The sequence below is a fragment of the Heliconius melpomene genome, chromosome 13 (assembly GCF_056956725.1).
Source record: "Heliconius melpomene rosina isolate 202511_hmr_F chromosome 13, ASM5695672v1, whole genome shotgun sequence".
In the NCBI taxonomy this organism is placed as follows: Eukaryota; Metazoa; Arthropoda; class Insecta; order Lepidoptera; family Nymphalidae; genus Heliconius; species Heliconius melpomene.
Window position 1 is genome coordinate 2,506,453 of NC_140401.1, and position 18,556 is coordinate 2,525,008.

General features: G+C 30.4%; 2 protein-coding genes across 2 annotated transcripts in view; one reads left to right on the forward strand and one right to left on the reverse strand.

The window, feature by feature from the left end:
• Nucleotides 1–5,628: 5,628 nt before the first annotated feature.
• Nucleotides 5,629–11,781, forward strand: Cpr73D (Cuticular protein 73D). Its single transcript, XM_085195838.1, has 8 exons — nucleotides 5,629–5,817; nucleotides 6,790–6,927; nucleotides 7,122–7,303; nucleotides 7,710–7,914; nucleotides 8,257–8,358; nucleotides 8,501–8,685; nucleotides 8,777–9,028; nucleotides 9,373–11,781. Exons 1-8 carry the CDS (start codon nucleotides 5,684–5,686, stop codon nucleotides 9,681–9,683), a joined length of 1,509 nt encoding a protein of 502 aa, XP_085051964.1. The 5' UTR covers nucleotides 5,629–5,683; the 3' UTR covers nucleotides 9,684–11,781.
• A 339-nt stretch (nucleotides 11,782–12,120) lies between these two features.
• Nucleotides 12,121–18,556, reverse strand: part of MCU (mitochondrial calcium uniporter) — a 104,748-nt gene continuing 98,312 nt past the window's right edge. Inside the window, exons 5-8 of the mRNA XM_085195839.1 lie at nucleotides 17,731–17,892; nucleotides 15,100–15,303; nucleotides 14,607–14,714; nucleotides 12,121–13,819 (exon numbers count right to left, since the gene is read on the reverse strand). Of these exons, the coding sequence (XP_085051965.1) occupies nucleotides 13,664–13,819; nucleotides 14,607–14,714; nucleotides 15,100–15,303; nucleotides 17,731–17,892 (630 nt within the window). The 3' untranslated portion in view covers nucleotides 12,121–13,663. The remainder of the gene's footprint in view (nucleotides 13,820–14,606; nucleotides 14,715–15,099; nucleotides 15,304–17,730; nucleotides 17,893–18,556) is intronic.

The window sequence follows — 18,556 nt, forward strand, 5'->3', positions numbered from 1 at the left end:
CTTTTTTTTATATAAAATTTAAAAAAATATATATTATTTCCTCTTGATAAAATATATTTTTTATATTATAATTTGATTTCACTATTCATTATTAGTCTTAACTATTGTTGAATTAAATTCAGATAAATTCTATACAATAAACAACAAACCAAAAACGTGCCTCCTGAAAAGTTGTTGTTTTAAATATGTAGACACACTTGTGTCTTACTTAATAATAAACATAACATTTTACATTACTTCAAAAAGTACAATAATATTCCTTTTTAGAAACCGCACAAAAATTAGATTGCAGCAAGATTTGAACTATACTTCAAAAAAAGGTATTTTTCTTAAATAACTCCTTGAAAAAAAATAAAAAACAACAACGAGTAGTTTAAAATTTAAACTTTAAATACGGAAATGTTTTCAATGTTTTTGATTCGCCTACGTATGGAACCTCCAAACGACAAAATACATTTAATTAGGCAATAAAAATACTAACGAGACTATAAAGTGATATCAGAAGCATTTAATTAATCAAAACCAAGAAACGACCAACAAAGAAGTACTGTTTCGCGGCGGAATAAAATTTTCATAATCAACCCGCTTCCTCATAAAGCACAGCAAATACAAAGCGCGAACAAAATTGACGATCGTTATCAACAATGATGTCTGTCCGTCGGTCCCACGACCTCCCAATTCGTTTGTATATACCTACTAAATTCAATTGTAATGTAGATAACGTGAACTTACCATTAATTACAGGTTTTTCTAACAAGACATTTTGATAGCAAATCCGGGATTTTTAATTTTTATGTTAGTTTTTTACAAAACTTTTGTTATAAAATTCTCATAGTACATAATGGTTCGGTGGATAGATAACATTTTAATGTTGCAAGAATTCTTGTCCAAGTTGTTTAGCGTGGAAATAGAACGATAAGCCTAAATCTATACGTTTTAATAGTTTGACAGGAGCAATATAGGATTTTCCTTAAAGATTGAAAAAACAAATATCCTTAAAAAGTTATAAATACAAAATAATTGAGAACATATGATTCTTTCATATTTTCCACTATCTTTATTTTAAAAAAACTTGCTGTTCATGATTTTTTTTTGAACTATGTATTTAAATAGTGAAATTAATTTTGATTATTAGGATAACATTTATAATACTATTAATAGTAGAATAACAAGCAAAACACCAACATCTTTTATTAGGGCCAAATAAATAATTTTGATTTATAACTTTAACGCCAGTAAATGTAATACTTTACTTATGTGTATTCAAATTCAAATTCAAAATATTCTTTATTCAAATAGGCAATTATTACAAGCACTTTTGAATCGTCGAATGAACATATGAACAAAAAGCTACCACCGGTTCGGAAGGCAGTTCTGCTGAGAAGAGCCGGCAAGAAACTCAACAGTTGCTCTTTTCAAAATCAATGGTACAATCTATTACATTTGCTGGCAGCTATCCTGCATTACATTCAATAGACATTAATTCCATACATGCTTATCCTCTAAATATTCTTGAACAGTGTAATACGCTTTACTTGTTAGAATTTTTTTTGCAGATATTTTAAATTTTTGTAGTGGCAAACTAAGACTACACTGCGGAATTTTATTATATACACGTATACTCTGTATATAGTTATTGTACCCAAATCGTACAACTAGTATAAATACACCGATAGGCAATTAAAAGCAATATATCTCGACTCGTATAGGTACAAGAACTGTTCAATAACCGTCAGCGAGACCTTCACGGTGGATACCGTGAAGATCTGATGACCTTCGCCGCTCCATTGTGAGCCCTCCGACCTCCGCCCTCCTCCCTCCTCCCTACATCACTTACTAATAAGTTACATGTACATATTTGTACATCCATTTTTACAAGACTATACCATTCTACTTATAAAATTTATTTATTAAGTAATATGTTACCCATTTCAAAGAAAGAAAGAATTAATTTACATAACTTGTTGCCATTTCCTACCCCCATCTAAGATCTCTTGACTTCTCTCAATTCCTTGGTCGCTACCAATATCGTGCTTTTGTATATTACACTCACTATCCAGTCTTAATTGAATTCAATCATTTTTCCTAGACAGATCTAGATAAGGAATTGGCAGTTACGCAAAATATCTATAAATAATTGTCGGTAGAGCTGGACAAGCTTCAAGAAAATAGCATAGAATATCGATGATTATTTGAGATACTCTTAAGGGAAAGAGTCTAGATACCTTTTTAAGCAGATGCTTAACAAGGTACCTAGTCTAGCTACTCATTCAAATGACAATAAGAGAAGTGCAATAAAAAATTAATATCCTTATTATAACGTGGATTTAACTCCCATATTTGTATCTGGGACATAATATATCAACTATTTTAAAGCCAATTTTACTTTTATATTAACTTAATTTCATAGAAGTGGCAACTTTCAGCCTAAAAAATCTAAATTTATTTTAATTAATAAAAAAATAATAACACACACTAAAAGCTTCCAAATAAAAAATAACCATATAGTACCTCTTCCAAAGCGCGATTGTCTTTGAAAGGCGTATCGGCGTATCTTCTAGCAGTTAATATATCGTTACAACACAATAGCCAGATGGAAGGACGTATGCAAATGTACCAATATAACTTGAACTTTAGATATATGTATATTATTCTATTTAGTTCGGCCTCAGGGGTCAAGTTTGTTAGGTGTTACATCTGAGCGAGTACAATTCGGCAGTTTTAATCCGCGATGATCGCACCGGAACGGGCATCGGTCGTTCTGTTCTCATTGTTTAACTTTTGTTATGTATCTCATTCATTTTATTTTAATTATCTGTTAATAAATTTAAAAAATATATATTCTTATTTATTTGTTTCTACAAATGTTCTAGGTTCATTTAATTAACCTAGGTTGAAAATACTCGTATATTAAAACTTACATAGTTAAAATAAAATTAATATTATTGAAAAAGCACTTTGTAGTTTTATTATATTTCGTCTGAAATTATATATATTTTTTTTATCTTTATCATAGAAAAGAAAATAAAGTGTGGTGTTACTTTAAACTTGACAATATGTACATATATTTATCTTACTCTACAATCAGCTTCACCCTGTATCCCGCACAAAGCAGGGTAGGAAGAGGGAACCTAGTGTAAAAACACTCTGTTCTCCACTTTCTGCCGAATTCTGCAGGCAATGACTATTGAATGGAGGAACTAAACTACAAAATTTGCTAAAAAAAAAATTATTATGAAATATATGTGTACGTATATTCATTAGCCATCAATTAAACATTTAAATGGCATAATTTAACAATATAATAAAAAATCTCATACCATAATGGAAACGTACTACAGTAGATCTCATCACAATTAGACATTTATAGCAGCGTTGTGAAACATCCCCGAGGCACGAGGAAGCAGAACAAACGGCGGACGCGGATATTAGTGTATTCACTAATATCAGCAACCAGCATTTGTATGACGTCACATATTATTTTATTATTTAATTTAATTAAATATTTAAATTAATTGAATTTCAGCAGATGTACAAAAAATATCAATATATTGAAAATCTGCGTTAAATTCAAGAACAGTGCTTTATGTCTTCTTGCTTCACAGTGTATCCCACATAGCATAGAGTGGCAGAGGAAATCTGGGAACCTAATCTTATGACATTTCGTTCCCATTAAGACACTTTCGTTCTTCCTTATTCGCTGAATTCTCCAGGCACGTTGAGTTGCAGAACTCGACGCCAGTCTTTGCTTTGTTACCAGATCAAGGAAATGAAATAGTTAAATATTTTAATCCTCCAAGTGGGAATCGAAACCACAATCGACACGTTTATAGCCGCACACTGGTGCCCCTGCGTCACTACATCCTCAAAAATTTCAACTATTCCAAAATAATCGCAAAAATTTGAGCTTAGCTATATCTGTATCTATCTTACTTATGTGCTTTCATAGGCTCTTACCGAGCTTTGACTTTGAAACTTCTTATACTATATGACTTATGTATGTTGTTGTAATTTTATAACTTTATGGCTATATTTTTATAAAGCTACAGTGCTTAAAGAATATAAAGAATGATCGATTGACTGTTATACTTTGTAATCGCACACCTAGTATTATAAAAATCTGTATTTAATACGTGAAGCAAAATATATGTATCTTTTTATGAAAATTGTGCAGAAAGAGGAATAATTAATTTGGAACAGTTATAGTTTATATAAAAAAAGGGGTACAGACTACTAATATATTTTAAAACGATGTTTAAAAATACATAAAATTAGTGAAATAAACATAATACACACTACTAGGGTACTATTTGCTATGTTTATTTCATTACCAATATACACTTTTGTGTTAAATGACATATGCTATGACAACGCGTATTTATTGTATGCGTCGATTGGTTCTTTAGTATTTGTTAATTGGTAAAAATATATTTTTATCTTTGTATTTTCTACACTTAACTAGGCAGTGTGGGAAACTGAAGAACTTGTAATTTATAATACTATAATATTATAATTAATTGATTGACATATCAGATTAATATATTTTTTTCATGAATATAGAAACGCGTTTAAGTCTTTTGTATGACTGAAGTGCCGTGGTGTAGGGACACAAGCATGCGACTGTAAATGGTAATGAGTTCGATTCCCGCGCGGTGGAATGAAATATTTAATATTTTCATTTCCTCGCTCTGATAAAGAGACAAAGCGCGGCGTTAAGTTCCTCCACTCAACGCAACGCAACGCCTCCAGAATTCGGCAGAATGTGAAAAACGGAAGTCTGAATGGGAACGGAGTATCAAAAAGTATTTATTAATACCAAAATATAATATTATATCATATAAAATGTATAAATATTACGAAAATTTATAATTTTATTATATTCTTGAAAATAGCATTTTTTATATATTATTTAATTAAGTCTCACACATTTCATTAACTAAATATATTTTTTTAAATGCTAAAATATAATTTTCATAGAAATATAGAATTTTACATATTTATAAGTTCGCAATTTGTTCCTGGTACTCGTAGAGCTGAGGATGTGACGGCCCTCGTCTGCTGCCGCTGCATCTCTGTGTCGTTGTGCCTACTTCCAGTAGCAGCTATAATATAAAATATTGTAGCTACAATACATAGCTATGCAAAATAATTTCCATTTAAATAGACAAAAATTCATAATAGGCTACTTAATTTTTTACTCGTTATGAAAGACACAAACAATACATATAATAAACAACATAGGATGATGATGACGAATATTTAATATCTCTATTGATAAGTAATAGCATTAATTTCATTTTAGATTTATAAGTTGACAATACAACCATTACAATATATTCAAATGAGCCTGTTCTTTAGGTTGTCCACCTCAAAGGCCGGAAACGCACCCGTAGCTCCTCTGGTGTTAACAGGTGTTACACAGGGTCGTGGGTGGCGGTGATCACTTACCATCAGATGACTTTTCGTTTGTCTTTTTCCTTTAAAAAAAAAACAAAAAACTGCTTAACTAAAAAATCTTCTAAATGTGGACAACATGCCCATCATTAATAACAATGATATCCGGTCGTTTTCGCGCGGTATAACCACTTCAAACGCTCATTTTAAGCGCCATATATAAGGCATCATTGTTTTTTATTTCCATAGTCTCAAACGTGGTTTGGTGAAGTGGTGATAGCGTGCCAACATGTCGTGGTTATATTGTATATATTTTATGTGTGTGTGCTGTTCTGTGGTCAGGACTCAGGTTATACCTGGGAAGTCGAGAGCTGCTGATGGTGAATATAACAGCGTTAATACAGATGGATCTTTCGATTTTGGGTAATTATTGCAATTATTGATTTAATATAATATCTGTGTCTAGATTCCAAATTTCAAATTTGTAATAATGTTGTACTCAATAAATTTATATTTTGTAATTTGAAATTCATTGCGTTTAATTTAGAATTGAATAATTTGATGTCAATTAATCAATATAAAGGGTTTAAGGGTTGTTTGTAAACATTGTTTGTAAGCATTTTTGAGTAAAGGATAATTTATTATTTTAAAATCAAACTATATATATAAGTTGTCAAAATATTCTTATAACAAAACTATAATAAGTATCCAATAAGTAGTTAATATAAAATATGTAAATTCGTATCTCATTCCGCAGTTAGCGGCGTAATTACATTAAACACACATTTACGATACTTATCACCACGTTACATCGTAATTAGCGAATACTTCCATTGTAATATGAATATACATATATTAGGAAAAACCATAATTACATGTTGAAAAGGAAAAACAATGAAATTTTATGCAAAATTTTAATACCTTGCCTACAAATATTTAATTTTAAAAATTATATTATAGCTAGAGCCCTTACAGATTGTTTATGTACGTATTGTTTCGTAAAACAATTAATGGTGTCTATTTATGAAACAATGTATATTTTATATATTAATATAGTAATGCTCCAAAATGTGTAATAATTCATTAACAAAATATATCCTGGCGCAGCAAGACATTGTTTAACGGTAGACGCAATGGTTGTGAGTTCGATCTACATTCCAAGATATAATTTTTTGCTCTGGCAAGACAGACAATGACGTATAACGAAAAAAATTTACTCACGGAAAAAATACATTACTGTAAATTTTTATATTATATTAATACTTTGAACTTTCAACGATTCTCATATAATTAAGCTTAACCTTTCAACAAGTTTTTACTATACAAGTAGAATTAAAATTTGTAGTTAATATATGCAATATATAACGTTATAATAATATTATAATTTCTTGTTAGATATGCAAATAAAGACAGAGGCGGCAGTTATCACTTAGCGCATGGTAACCCCAATGGCGTGGTGGGCGGACGCTTCGGTGCGAGGGAAGCTGGTACTGATGAAGTGAAAGAGACTATTTACACTGCTGGACCTAGGGGGTAAGGTTTCAAATATTTAAGAAATTAGTAATGTTTTATTCTAGATTTTGTCTTAATACAAATAAAAAGATAACCATTTTCTATTAAATAATATTTTAGACTGTACAGAAAGACATCTACGACAATTACTACTAATGCATAAATAAATGTAATAATAAGTAATTATGGTAATTTAATATAACCATATTTTATAGATTCCGTGCAAAAGGTCCAAATGTGCACCGTAAAATAGATTTAGATCAACGACCACGAGGTAACATAGGTAATAAAGACGACCCCTACTTCGACCCCAACGAAGACCCCAGTTACTCATTCAAACAAGATACTAGGACTTATTCCAAAAACGAAAACGCTGATAGTAGAGGCGATGTAACTGGTAAGTAATATTTGTGTAAATATATAGAATATACATGTAAAATTCAAACATATTTATATTTTGGGTAAAGAACTGGGATTACTGGGATTTATATAGAATAACTGCGATTTGAAAACTAGAGACGCTTAAAATCAACTCCAATTACTTTGTATTGCACGAAAAAGAATAAATAAAAATTTTGCCGACTTTTATACAATAGCTACATAACAACTAGAGTAAATATTAAGACAGGAAAAGTAATTAAAATAATAAGCCATGGCGGAGTTGTTGATGTCCGGTTGCATTTTTATACATTTTCTATTTTCTTTTTCAAGTATGGTATAACACTTTAAGAATGTCAATAATATCCTTTACAATTTTCCTTGGTTTTTGTAATAATTGAAACTTTTGACAATTTATCTAATAGGACATTACACATTCGTGGACGATGTCGGAGAGCGACACGATGTATCCTACATTGCTGGTAGGGATACTGGGTTCCACGTATCGTCAGCCAATCCTGATGCCCCAAATCTCATTGGAACTCCCTTCCATCGAGCACCACTTGTTAGGGGTGAGAGTAAATCGAGGGGAAAAACTGCTGTACAACGGGGACTTGACGGTTCATACAGGTATAAGAAGTTGACTACATAATTTTCAAATAAATTCTTGAAAACCATTCCCAAAATAATGGTTTATAGTATTATATCAACATCCAAGAGAACGGATTGTTGATCAAGTCAAGCTATAATCTTAGCATAAGCATACAATGCCTTCAAATCCACAAAATAAATTAGATCACTTTGAACTAGAACACTATTTGGAGAACGATGTATCATTACGTAGAATAGGTTTCCTTATCTTTATTAATAGGCGATGTGTGAAAAAAATCTTAGCAAATGCTTACTATGTAGAAGTAACTTTATTTAAATTTGCCTATTTGTACAGTTTTTATACAATTTACATTTTCATAGATTTATTTCTGCGGGCCCTGATCAGCGTAGAACAGAAAGTAGCGACTCCCACGGTAATGTCAGAGGATCGTACACGTTTCTAGATGATAAAGGCGTGCAAAGGTAAAAGCTATTTTATATCATTCATCATCTCAATAATACGAAAAATATGAAACATTTCGTATTTGAATATTATACGAGTATGCATTCAAGATAGTACTACGTATTCAGAACAAATTACTTAGCTGTTTATTTTTTTCTACAGAACTGTTCACTACATAGCTGGACCAGGGATAGGGTACCGTATTGTGAAGAACAGCAATGATCCATTCATACCGCCATACTTTCCCACTCTGCCCAGTCCTTACGATCCTGCGTTTAACGCGGCAGGAAGTGCAGGACCTCCTGTCTACACATCTAATGATGAAAGCAGTGACGATGTGTTTAAAGGTTAGTTTTTAAGTTCCATTTTGAGTCCCATCTTTATACTTTTTCAGATATTGTAAAAGGTAAGATCATTAAAAAAAACATCTACTTCCAGGACCAGATGGAACAGCGGCTTCAGGTCATGTAAAACCACCTCCTTTCCCCACTTCTGACATAGATAGACCTAGTAAGCCCTTAACACCAGTTATCAGTCACTCGGAAGAAGAATCGGACGGGGAAAGTGATGGTGGATACGGGCCAGGACCGACGTTTGTCCAAGAGCCTCCGAGTGAGTCCCTCCCGGAGTCGGGGTACGTGGACGAGGAGGCGTCAAGCTTCTCCGGCCCCAAGCCCACTCAAGGACCAGGTGATGCATAGCACGGATGATGGCAAGTGATTGACGTTAGTGATCTTGTTCATCCGAAATCATTTCTCATCAACTTATGCTCGGAATCGACTGAGGATTGCTTATTGCTTAACCTACGCTCTCTCATTTCATAGGGAGAGTGATCGGTTTCCGTATTTAATGTGCCATTTTATTAACAAGATCACAATTATCAATCGAGTTGCACAGGACGCACTTTGGAATTATTTATATAAGGAACGCTTGATCGCAATAAATATTAAAGACACAAACTGGTTTTTATTACACCACACCTGTCGGCACCTCGCACCGCGCCCGCACACAACTCAGTAATGGTTCACTTGCAGGCAGACCGTGGCGTCCCAGCAAACCTTACGCGCCGTCGAAGAAACCCTACGTCCCCTTAAAACCCACACAAGAGACTATCGTAACCGACGATTTCGATGACGACGCTGATAAAAGTAAACCCGAATACGCGATAGGATTTAATATTCACCATTCGAAACCTGGCACCACTATTATTAGAAATATAGGCGAAGATTACTTTGGTATTCCACCCGGAGTGTCGGTTAGGGCTCACGTGCAAAGTATCGATTTATACCCTTTCGGTTCCAAACCTATATCCCCCTCTGAAGCCTTGGAAAATGATAAAACATAATTCAAAACTGAATTACATTTAGAATATTAAATTGAGCAAATCAGCAAATGTAATGGACATCTAAATTATTCAATGAATAAAAACTTAACAATAGAACGAGAGTTTAATTTGAGGATCCACAGTAAATGAAAAACGTAATTTTTTTACAAATTTATTCGAACACGACTGTAAATTTAACAAAATGCAAAATAGTAACTATTGCGAGGAGACTGGCTGACGTTTCTCTCCGCGCTCCCGAATGTCACTCCACCAATAACGATTTATAACATATGGTTCAAATACAAATATAATTCCCAATAGTATAACAATGAAAATAAATAATTTCAATTAACAATAGTAAAACTATAAATTACAGAAAAAAATATATATTGATAGGTATTCGTGTAGGGCTGTCAGGAATTATATTCATAAAGACGAGACTTATATCGAAAGGTGTAACAAAGTTAACAAGAAATGCATAAATTGGAAGGTTAGTTTGGCAATTTTCATTAGTGAAACGACAGGAAAGTTAATTTACGTGGTTAAATAATTACTTCTATATAAATGTATGTATGTATATTATTAAATATCTAACTATACGCGAGATTTAAGTGTTTAGAATAAATAGGTAAGAAGCTTGAAATAAAATATTAATGGAAAAGTTAACGGTATAAAACATTTTTTTAATAAATATTACAACTAATAGTGAATAATAGACAGATAGTAAATAGAGTATCAAATAATATTACATAACGACAGTTCTTTCAAATACAGACAATCAACTAACACAGTTCTCTCAAAAATATACTCAACATCTAAAATAACTTACAAAAACTCTTTAATTCGTACTACAGTAAATAATTTGAACAGAAGCTTTGCTCCGACTTACCAACTAAGTATATAAAAATTTTATTTCACTAGAGAAAATGTTGGAGACCCTAAAAGGCGAAATAGCAAATCACAAGAAAAAGCTTAGTGGCGATTGTTTTGCAATGAAATATGTAAATTAAAGGTTTAATAAGTGTTTTGAATATCTCCAAAGTTTTTACTTGAAAAATTTTATTATTGACGTTCCCCTTTTTAGTATCCGTATTTTATATTCCTTAATTCTCTTCTTGGAGGCAATAAATTACTGAATAACGTGTTGATAATTGGAATCTTTTTGAATATGTATGTACATATTATCTTCTTGTTTATTTATGCACATAAATAATGATATATTTTTTTACATATCTATATACAAATACATAAATATAGATATTTCGTGATTAAAATGTAATAATAATCAAAAAACATGCTTTTTTGACAATAAGAAATATTTTAATTGCAAAACACTCGTTACTGTGAAACAGTGTGCGTGCTTATAGCTATAAAGAATATATACATAGTATATTAGACCGTAAGTTCAAGGCCAGAAAACTTCATTTAGAGTGACAGTTATTATATAACAATATTTTATAAGAATCTTTATCTAGGTTACATTTTACTTAGATTATTTATAATATAATGTGTAAGTGGAGAAATTGGACAGATATGAAAAATACAGAGGTAAATATATCAAAATAAGTAAAATAAATATTAGAAATGGATAACAGTCATGTATAAAGTAAATTATTTATATTATCAGTACTGCCAGCATAAAAAATATACAGTGTACATTCCATATAACGGCATCCAATATACCGATAAAGAATAAACGAGTAAAATCACTTATTTTTGATACTACGTTAATCTCAGAAATTATTAAGAAATTGTCTTTTGGATTGTATTTAGAGGACTTCAAAATACGTCATACTTGATTGATTATAATGATATTAGGTATAATTTTTTTCATTCGTTTTAAGAACCACTCTATGGCGCTACCAAATCCGCAATCCCTTCAATGACGTTGTATAGATTTTACATTGTATTTACAAAAAATCGTGCATTTCACTTAAACTGTAACAAAATCAAGACCTAGGAAAGATAATATCAAAATATATTTCACTAAATTAGTAAATAAACGTAGAATAAATAGATTTAATGCCATTTTGTATATAATTAATAAAACTATTACTGCATTTCGTTTCCTTTAAACTATTTTGATGCAAGAAGTAATAAATAAAATTATGAAAGATGACTTGAGTTTTTTTTTTATTTAAGATTACATTTTTATTTTGAAATGGCTTTTCACATTTATTTCACAGCCTTCATTATACCTACGGCTCGATTAAGACATTATTACTAAATTCGCAGTACATTTTAAGCATATATACGTATTAACGATTCAAGCAGTAGATTTAATTAGTACAATTTATATAGTTTTTTTATTTAGAAAAACCGCCAATTATTATTAAGACTTCATTTTAATTTTTATTTTTTAATATTTTAATTTTAATTAGATAGAATGTTGGTCAAATACTTTTTTCAGGTTAGTTAGTAATAAGAACATGTTAGTTATAAAAAATATACATAGTAAAAGAGATAATAATTCATTTTATTAAATCAATTCGCGATAATAAAATACAATTAAAACAAATTAAAGCAATAAAAAAATAAAATTCGAGAATATTCAACGTATTGTGCATTGATCTAAATTAAACAAAAAATATTATCATTAATTAATATAAAAAAAATATCCTTTATGTTACTAATGACAGGCAAGCCAAAAAAGGAAAACATTTGCTAATTTCAAGACTAGATTTACTACTAGGAATAAATATAAATTACCACTAACAATATACTTATGTCTCACAATGAAATTAAAAATAACAATTAAAATTCACTAAATGTAATAAAATATTTATTATTTAAATTAAAAAAATAAGTTATTTATTTAAATTAAATGAGATATATTTATATTGCAAATGGATAGTCTTAAATTCTTATACTAGCATGTTAATTTCATATTGGCACAGATGTACGTAGTTATTATTTCCGTTAGTCAATACTAAATTATATCTTATAATGTATAGGAAACCATTCTGAGCATGTGAAAGTGTGAAACACTAACAAAATTATATATTTATCTAAATAAATTAAACCATACACCAAATACTTCTCATTTATAAGCAAATAATAGCAATATTAATATTGTCCAAGACAAAATCACAATCTCTCTTTGATAAATTACCCGTAAAAACACTATTATTTTTGCCTCACAATATTTATGACAACAAAACTGCTAATTTAATATTGCTAAAATAGGCTTATAAACAAGTAAAAACAAATTACTATTAATCAAATAATTTATGATAAAATTTACTATTCATTTAAGTATAAAATAATTTTCCTAAAATTTTATAACGCCATCCCTTTCAGATGTACAAGACAGAAAAAAGCAATCGCTTTGACATTTTTGGCCCAAAACATTTTGTTATACATACACACGAAAATTGTGTTATAATAATAAAAAAACAAATTAATATTCAAATTGGAACAAAACTAATCAAATATCAACAATATTTGAAGCCGAATAAACCGTTATCAGTTATCATTGTTTAGCTTCATCTGACTTCTCAAAGCCTCAACGCTATGAAACATCGTTCTATATATTAATTATAAAGAATTAAATTCTCTCGTCAACATTAATTTAACATGCTTTATCTAGGTTTTGTGCAATTCGATGTTATATAGTCTAGTCTATGATACTGGCTATCACGGAACCATTTTAAAAGTAATTGTATATAAGAAAACATTATATATTTGTGCAATTTTATGTGCGTTGCCTTGTGTTGTAAAATATATAATACAATTAATTTAATAAATTCATCATAAAAATACTACAAAAAATAACAGTAGGTGAATACTCATTAAATATTACAAATAACAGTACATTATAGTGACAAAAATATTTAATATAATCTGTGGCCTAGGAAAACAACTAACTGGTATTAATCTGTGCTAAGTTCCGTGACGCGTCATAATGATTATTATAATTCAACGTCAAAACAAACAAAAATCTGTCAAAATATAATTAACAAGCCATTGTATATCTATGGTAACAGTTAAAAATAATAATATTACGTTATTTTCATCTTTTTAGTGGTCTCTTCTAACATGTCCTTTATTTTGGTCAAAGGTGAGCGTTTGATGTCGTCGATCTTATTAACGTTTGGTGGTAAATGTATATGTAGAGGGTCGCGGAGACGTGCCAAGTCTTTTTGTAATTTGTCTACCTGTAAATAATAAAAATGCGTATAAATTAGTTTAGTATCAATAATGATATTCGAATTAATAATGAGTAAAAAAATAACGACGTCATCCATACCTATATTATAAATTCGAAAGTAACTCTGTCTGTCTGTTTGTCTTTTACGCAATCAGGGCCAAGCCGCTAATTTAATTGTGATAAAATACACATATAGAGATACTTGAGGCTCTCGGGATGAACATAGGATACTTTTTTTGCTCATATTTGTGATATTTTCGATATATACCAAAATATTAAAATACTTATTAATTTGACATGCAATTTATTCCGCCATGTTATCAACAACCGTCGCGTTGCTAAGCAACGATTTTGAACGAAGTTTGTTGTTATAAAACGTCACCCAAAATGAGCTTGCTTAACGCATCTCTCTATTGAAAACTGAAAATAATTTCATAAATATATTTTATAAATATTCGTATAGTTTCAGTGGGCGTAGCCGCGTTCGGGTCCACTAGTATTATAGTAAATGAATTTTTCTTATCAAAAATAATTTACTTTTTTATTGTATTTAAAATTTTGTACATGTAACTAGATATATATAGACATACATATTATGTAAACTAAAGTAATAAAAAATTAAGATTAAAAGTATATTTTCTAACATTTCTCATTACATTATATTTTTGTATTTTAATTCTATTAAAAAACAATTTTCATCTATAATTCAAAAACAACTAGCCTGAAAAAGGCTTAAATTTATAACTTCCATTAAACAAAACTTTAATATAAAAGAGCATTTAATAATTAATTACCTCATCTTTTAACTGATTGTACTGTGTGATATCCAGTCCGATCTTTTTCGCCTTCTTGTGTAAAGTAATTAAATGCTGTCTATCCTTTACATCTGGCAGTATATATTCCTAGAAATAAATAAAAAATACAATAATAAGACGAAATCGACGCCCAGATTAAAATGTTTCTTAATTTCTTGAAAATACATCAGGTATTAATTCCGATATTATATTCTCAATTTTATCAGACATATATAGTATAAGTACATATGATGTGATATGATAGCTAATATTTTTGATTTAGATTATTTTTAAAAGAATTTATTCACTTACGTGAATAACATATTGTAATATGCACGTACGTACCCAATATTCATTGGGAATTCGAAAAAAACTTAAATAAAACCGAAATATGTCATTCACCCATTCATCAATTTTTTTTCATAATGAAAAAAATAATAATATTCAAAGTATCAAAAACTTATAAAACAAATAACTTTAATATCATTATTACCTGTTTAGTAAGCACAAAGTAGGCATACGCAGCCATGGCAGTACCGTAAGTGACGAAGTACGTGACGGGCTCCATGATGTCCCAGGAGTACTCCCACCAGGTCAACCTGGCGAGCACCCCGAACTGTACGCCCATTAAGCCTAGCCCGATCCAAGTCAGTGCGGATGTACGACGAGTGGTTTCTACTTCGAGGCTCATACGTTTCTGTAAAAAATGTCGTTTTTATAGTTTGAAGCGCATTTATGCAAAAACAAACGTGTAAAGGAATAATCGATAGTTGTGTGTTTGATATTCATCTAAAAAAATCCCAGAGTAAGGTAGACAAAGCGGCGTTAAGATTAACGAAAAATGGAGAAAGAAAAGTTGAAGTAATATAATACAAAAGAAAAGTAAAAAATAAAAATAAATGAAAATGTATAACATTTTCTCATATTTCAAAACATGAACCAAATTCTTTGGTTGCCAAAACGTGCGCTCAGTTCGATCGAAGCCGATATGGCTACAAAGTTTAATATGTATTTTACCTGTAAATCCTGCAAAACTATACTTATCTCAATATGCAGGCAAATATTTAAAATAATTATAAGTATATTTAAGCAGAATGTGCACAAGAGTTAGATGTGAATTAATGCAAAGTTTAATTGCGGAAATAGTATTATGAGCGTTGTAAACTAATCACATTTGTATGGTAATGCTTCGAGTGTGTCCGTATTAAGTTTACGATGACTTTATCTCGTTTGTAAAGCGTTGGAATTTCCACCATAAGAAATATGATTTCCAATAAACCCATATGTATATAAATAAATAATACGTATATACGGCCGAGGCCGAGATACATAGACTCAGGGTCTTGTCACGTAAAACATGACAAAGCCCAGCGTCAAGTTCCCTCAATTAATAAGCAGTGTCTCGAAAATTGGGCGGAAAGTGGGGAACGGAGTGTCTAAGCACTAGGTCGCCTCTATCTTGCTGAATAAAGCGTGAAGTATAGGTAAATCGAAAATGTAAATTTAATAAAATACTACTAATTCCGACAAATAGCAAATTCTTTTAGAATAAAAAACGTAATTTATCAAAAAATCTCACAAATAAAGAAACAATAATAATAATATTAAATATTTGAAATCATTGTTGGAGTTTATTGCAGGATATTGAAGTCCCCACAGAGCAAAATGTGTAGATAATATTTCATAACTTCACAGGAATTTTTAATATCACAGTACATTTTATATTATTCAACATTTTTTGTTATTGTTTATCATTTTTACGACTGCACATTGCCATTTCAGGATTTCGGTTATATATATTATTTACGCTACAGGATTATGTAATATTTATGACAGTGTTGTAATTGACGTCCTTTGTAGGTGTGTTTTATCTATACTAATATAATAAAGCGGAAGAGTTTGTTTGTTTGTTTGTTTGTTTGTTTGAACGCTAAAGATCTCTGGATCTACTGGTTCGATTTACTTTGTTTTTGTTTTGTATGAAAGCTGCATTCTTCAGAAGTGCTATAGGCTACATAATATTACATTACACATATATACTAATAAATAAAAATACTTTCTAATTTCACATGCAATTTATTCTGCCATGTTAATAACAACCGTCGTCGCTATGCGACCGCGTTCGTTAACGCGTCATTTTAATATTCATCCTTATGAAAATAACTATAATAGTCACTTTTAGCACTTCATCTAGATTCAAATTATATTTCTATAGAAATTATATTCGTATATTTCGAGCAGGCGTAGCCGCGTCCGGGTCCGCTAGTATTTAATAATATTAAAATATTATGATACCATTATGGTGGAGCAAACCAGTGTCTGACTATAAACAAGACGGTTGTGGGTTTGATTCCTTTGGAACTAATTATTATTATTTCCCCACTCTCAAGTCGAAACATTGAGACTAGAATTCGGGTGGAAAGCGGAAAACGGAGTGACTTGACACTAGATTATCTCTGCCTACCCTGCTGTATACGGGATAAAATGGCGGAGATATAAAAATAGTAATTTTAACAAACCAGTAGATTTATGTATAAATTTATTCCATTACTATAACTTAAAACATTTTAAGTGATATTGCAGTTTAGATATATTATAAGACTTATGTGATTTCCCCTCTGGAAACTTAAGTCTTTTAACTCGGAGAGAACAGTTTCTGCAATTGTTTATAGAACACTTTGCTTTTAACAGTTAATGCGACATTGCTAACTAAAAATTGGTTTAAGTTAGTATTAACTGAGAATATATGTAGCTGTAAGTGAATCAGAACGTATCTAGGAACATAAACCGCATTCTAATTTATCATTTAGATCTATTATGCTATTTGTTTTGGTTGCTTAATTGTAGATGTTTAATTTTTAATTAAGAAAATCGTAAACTTTAGTCATATAAGTATTAATTTTTAACATTTCATATCTACCAATGTAGATATTATAATTAAGGTAGTGCAGTGTACCGTTCTGTCCTTTCCGAGATATTGCATGTTGAATGGCGGACCAAGACTTACAATATGTATGTATATGGCAACCCCTCCTTTTGCTTGGTCGAAGTCTGGTAAAAATTGTTGACAGTGTTCCTAATAAGACACTAATCTATGCAAATAATCGACAGAATTGCAACTTACCTCTTCCATGGGCTGCAATTCAGCAGACAGCTTCTCCAGTTGCGCCCTCAATTCGCGCTCCTTGCGTATTTGGTGTTCACGGACGTTTAGGGCTTCATAGAGCTGGTTCACTAAGTTGCGTACGTCGCTTAGCCGTGTTATCTCTTCGGTACTGAGACGCTCCTGAAAGTAACAATGTAGGAATTTAAATGATAAAAGGATTAAATTGATATTTTTGTGATAGTTCAATGTTGGAGACAATTATAATAAGAAACCTTAAATTAATTCAGGCTCACTACAAAAAAAATATTTCTAAAGAAATTAAGTTATACTGTAGTAAATTTGACATGGGCTACTGGGCTGGCCGTTTCACTAATGTTTTCATATACATATATTTCTTTATAAGCATTTATAATTCGATCAAAACTATAAACTTATGACTTCTCTTTTTTTTTCATTTCAGCTATAAATTTTTATTTCATATCTTTTTCTTATTTCGTACATATATAACGTTTTTGAGTGTATGTGAGTCTATTCTAAATGTTACTTCAAAAATAGAACGACACGACACCAAATAAATGAAACTTAAGAGGTCAGATAGAAACTTGCAGTAAAAATGGCAATCGTCCAATTTTAAAATAAGAGTAATTCATTCTCTTTACTCTAAAAATATATTAAAATTTGTGATTTATCTTAAAGCGTCAATTTGATTTTAACTTAAAATTGAGTTATATTCAAAGATATTGAAATATTATTACTTTTAAAATCATTTGCTATGTTAAACGATTTATTATACCAATTTATTATTTGTAATAATATTTATAGTGGTCACTGACACTCATTACTC

Coding starts and splice junctions, on each gene's coding strand:
- Cpr73D (XM_085195838.1), top strand. CDS start 5,684: ATGTCGTGGTTATATTGTATATATTTTATGTGTGTGTGCTGTTCTGTG. Junction 5,818..6,789: donor GATGGATCTTTCGATTTTGG/GTAATTATTGCA, acceptor ATTTCTTGTTAG/ATATGCAAATAAAGACAGAG. Junction 8,359..8,500: donor GATGATAAAGGCGTGCAAAG/GTAAAAGCTATT, acceptor TTTTTTCTACAG/AACTGTTCACTACATAGCTG.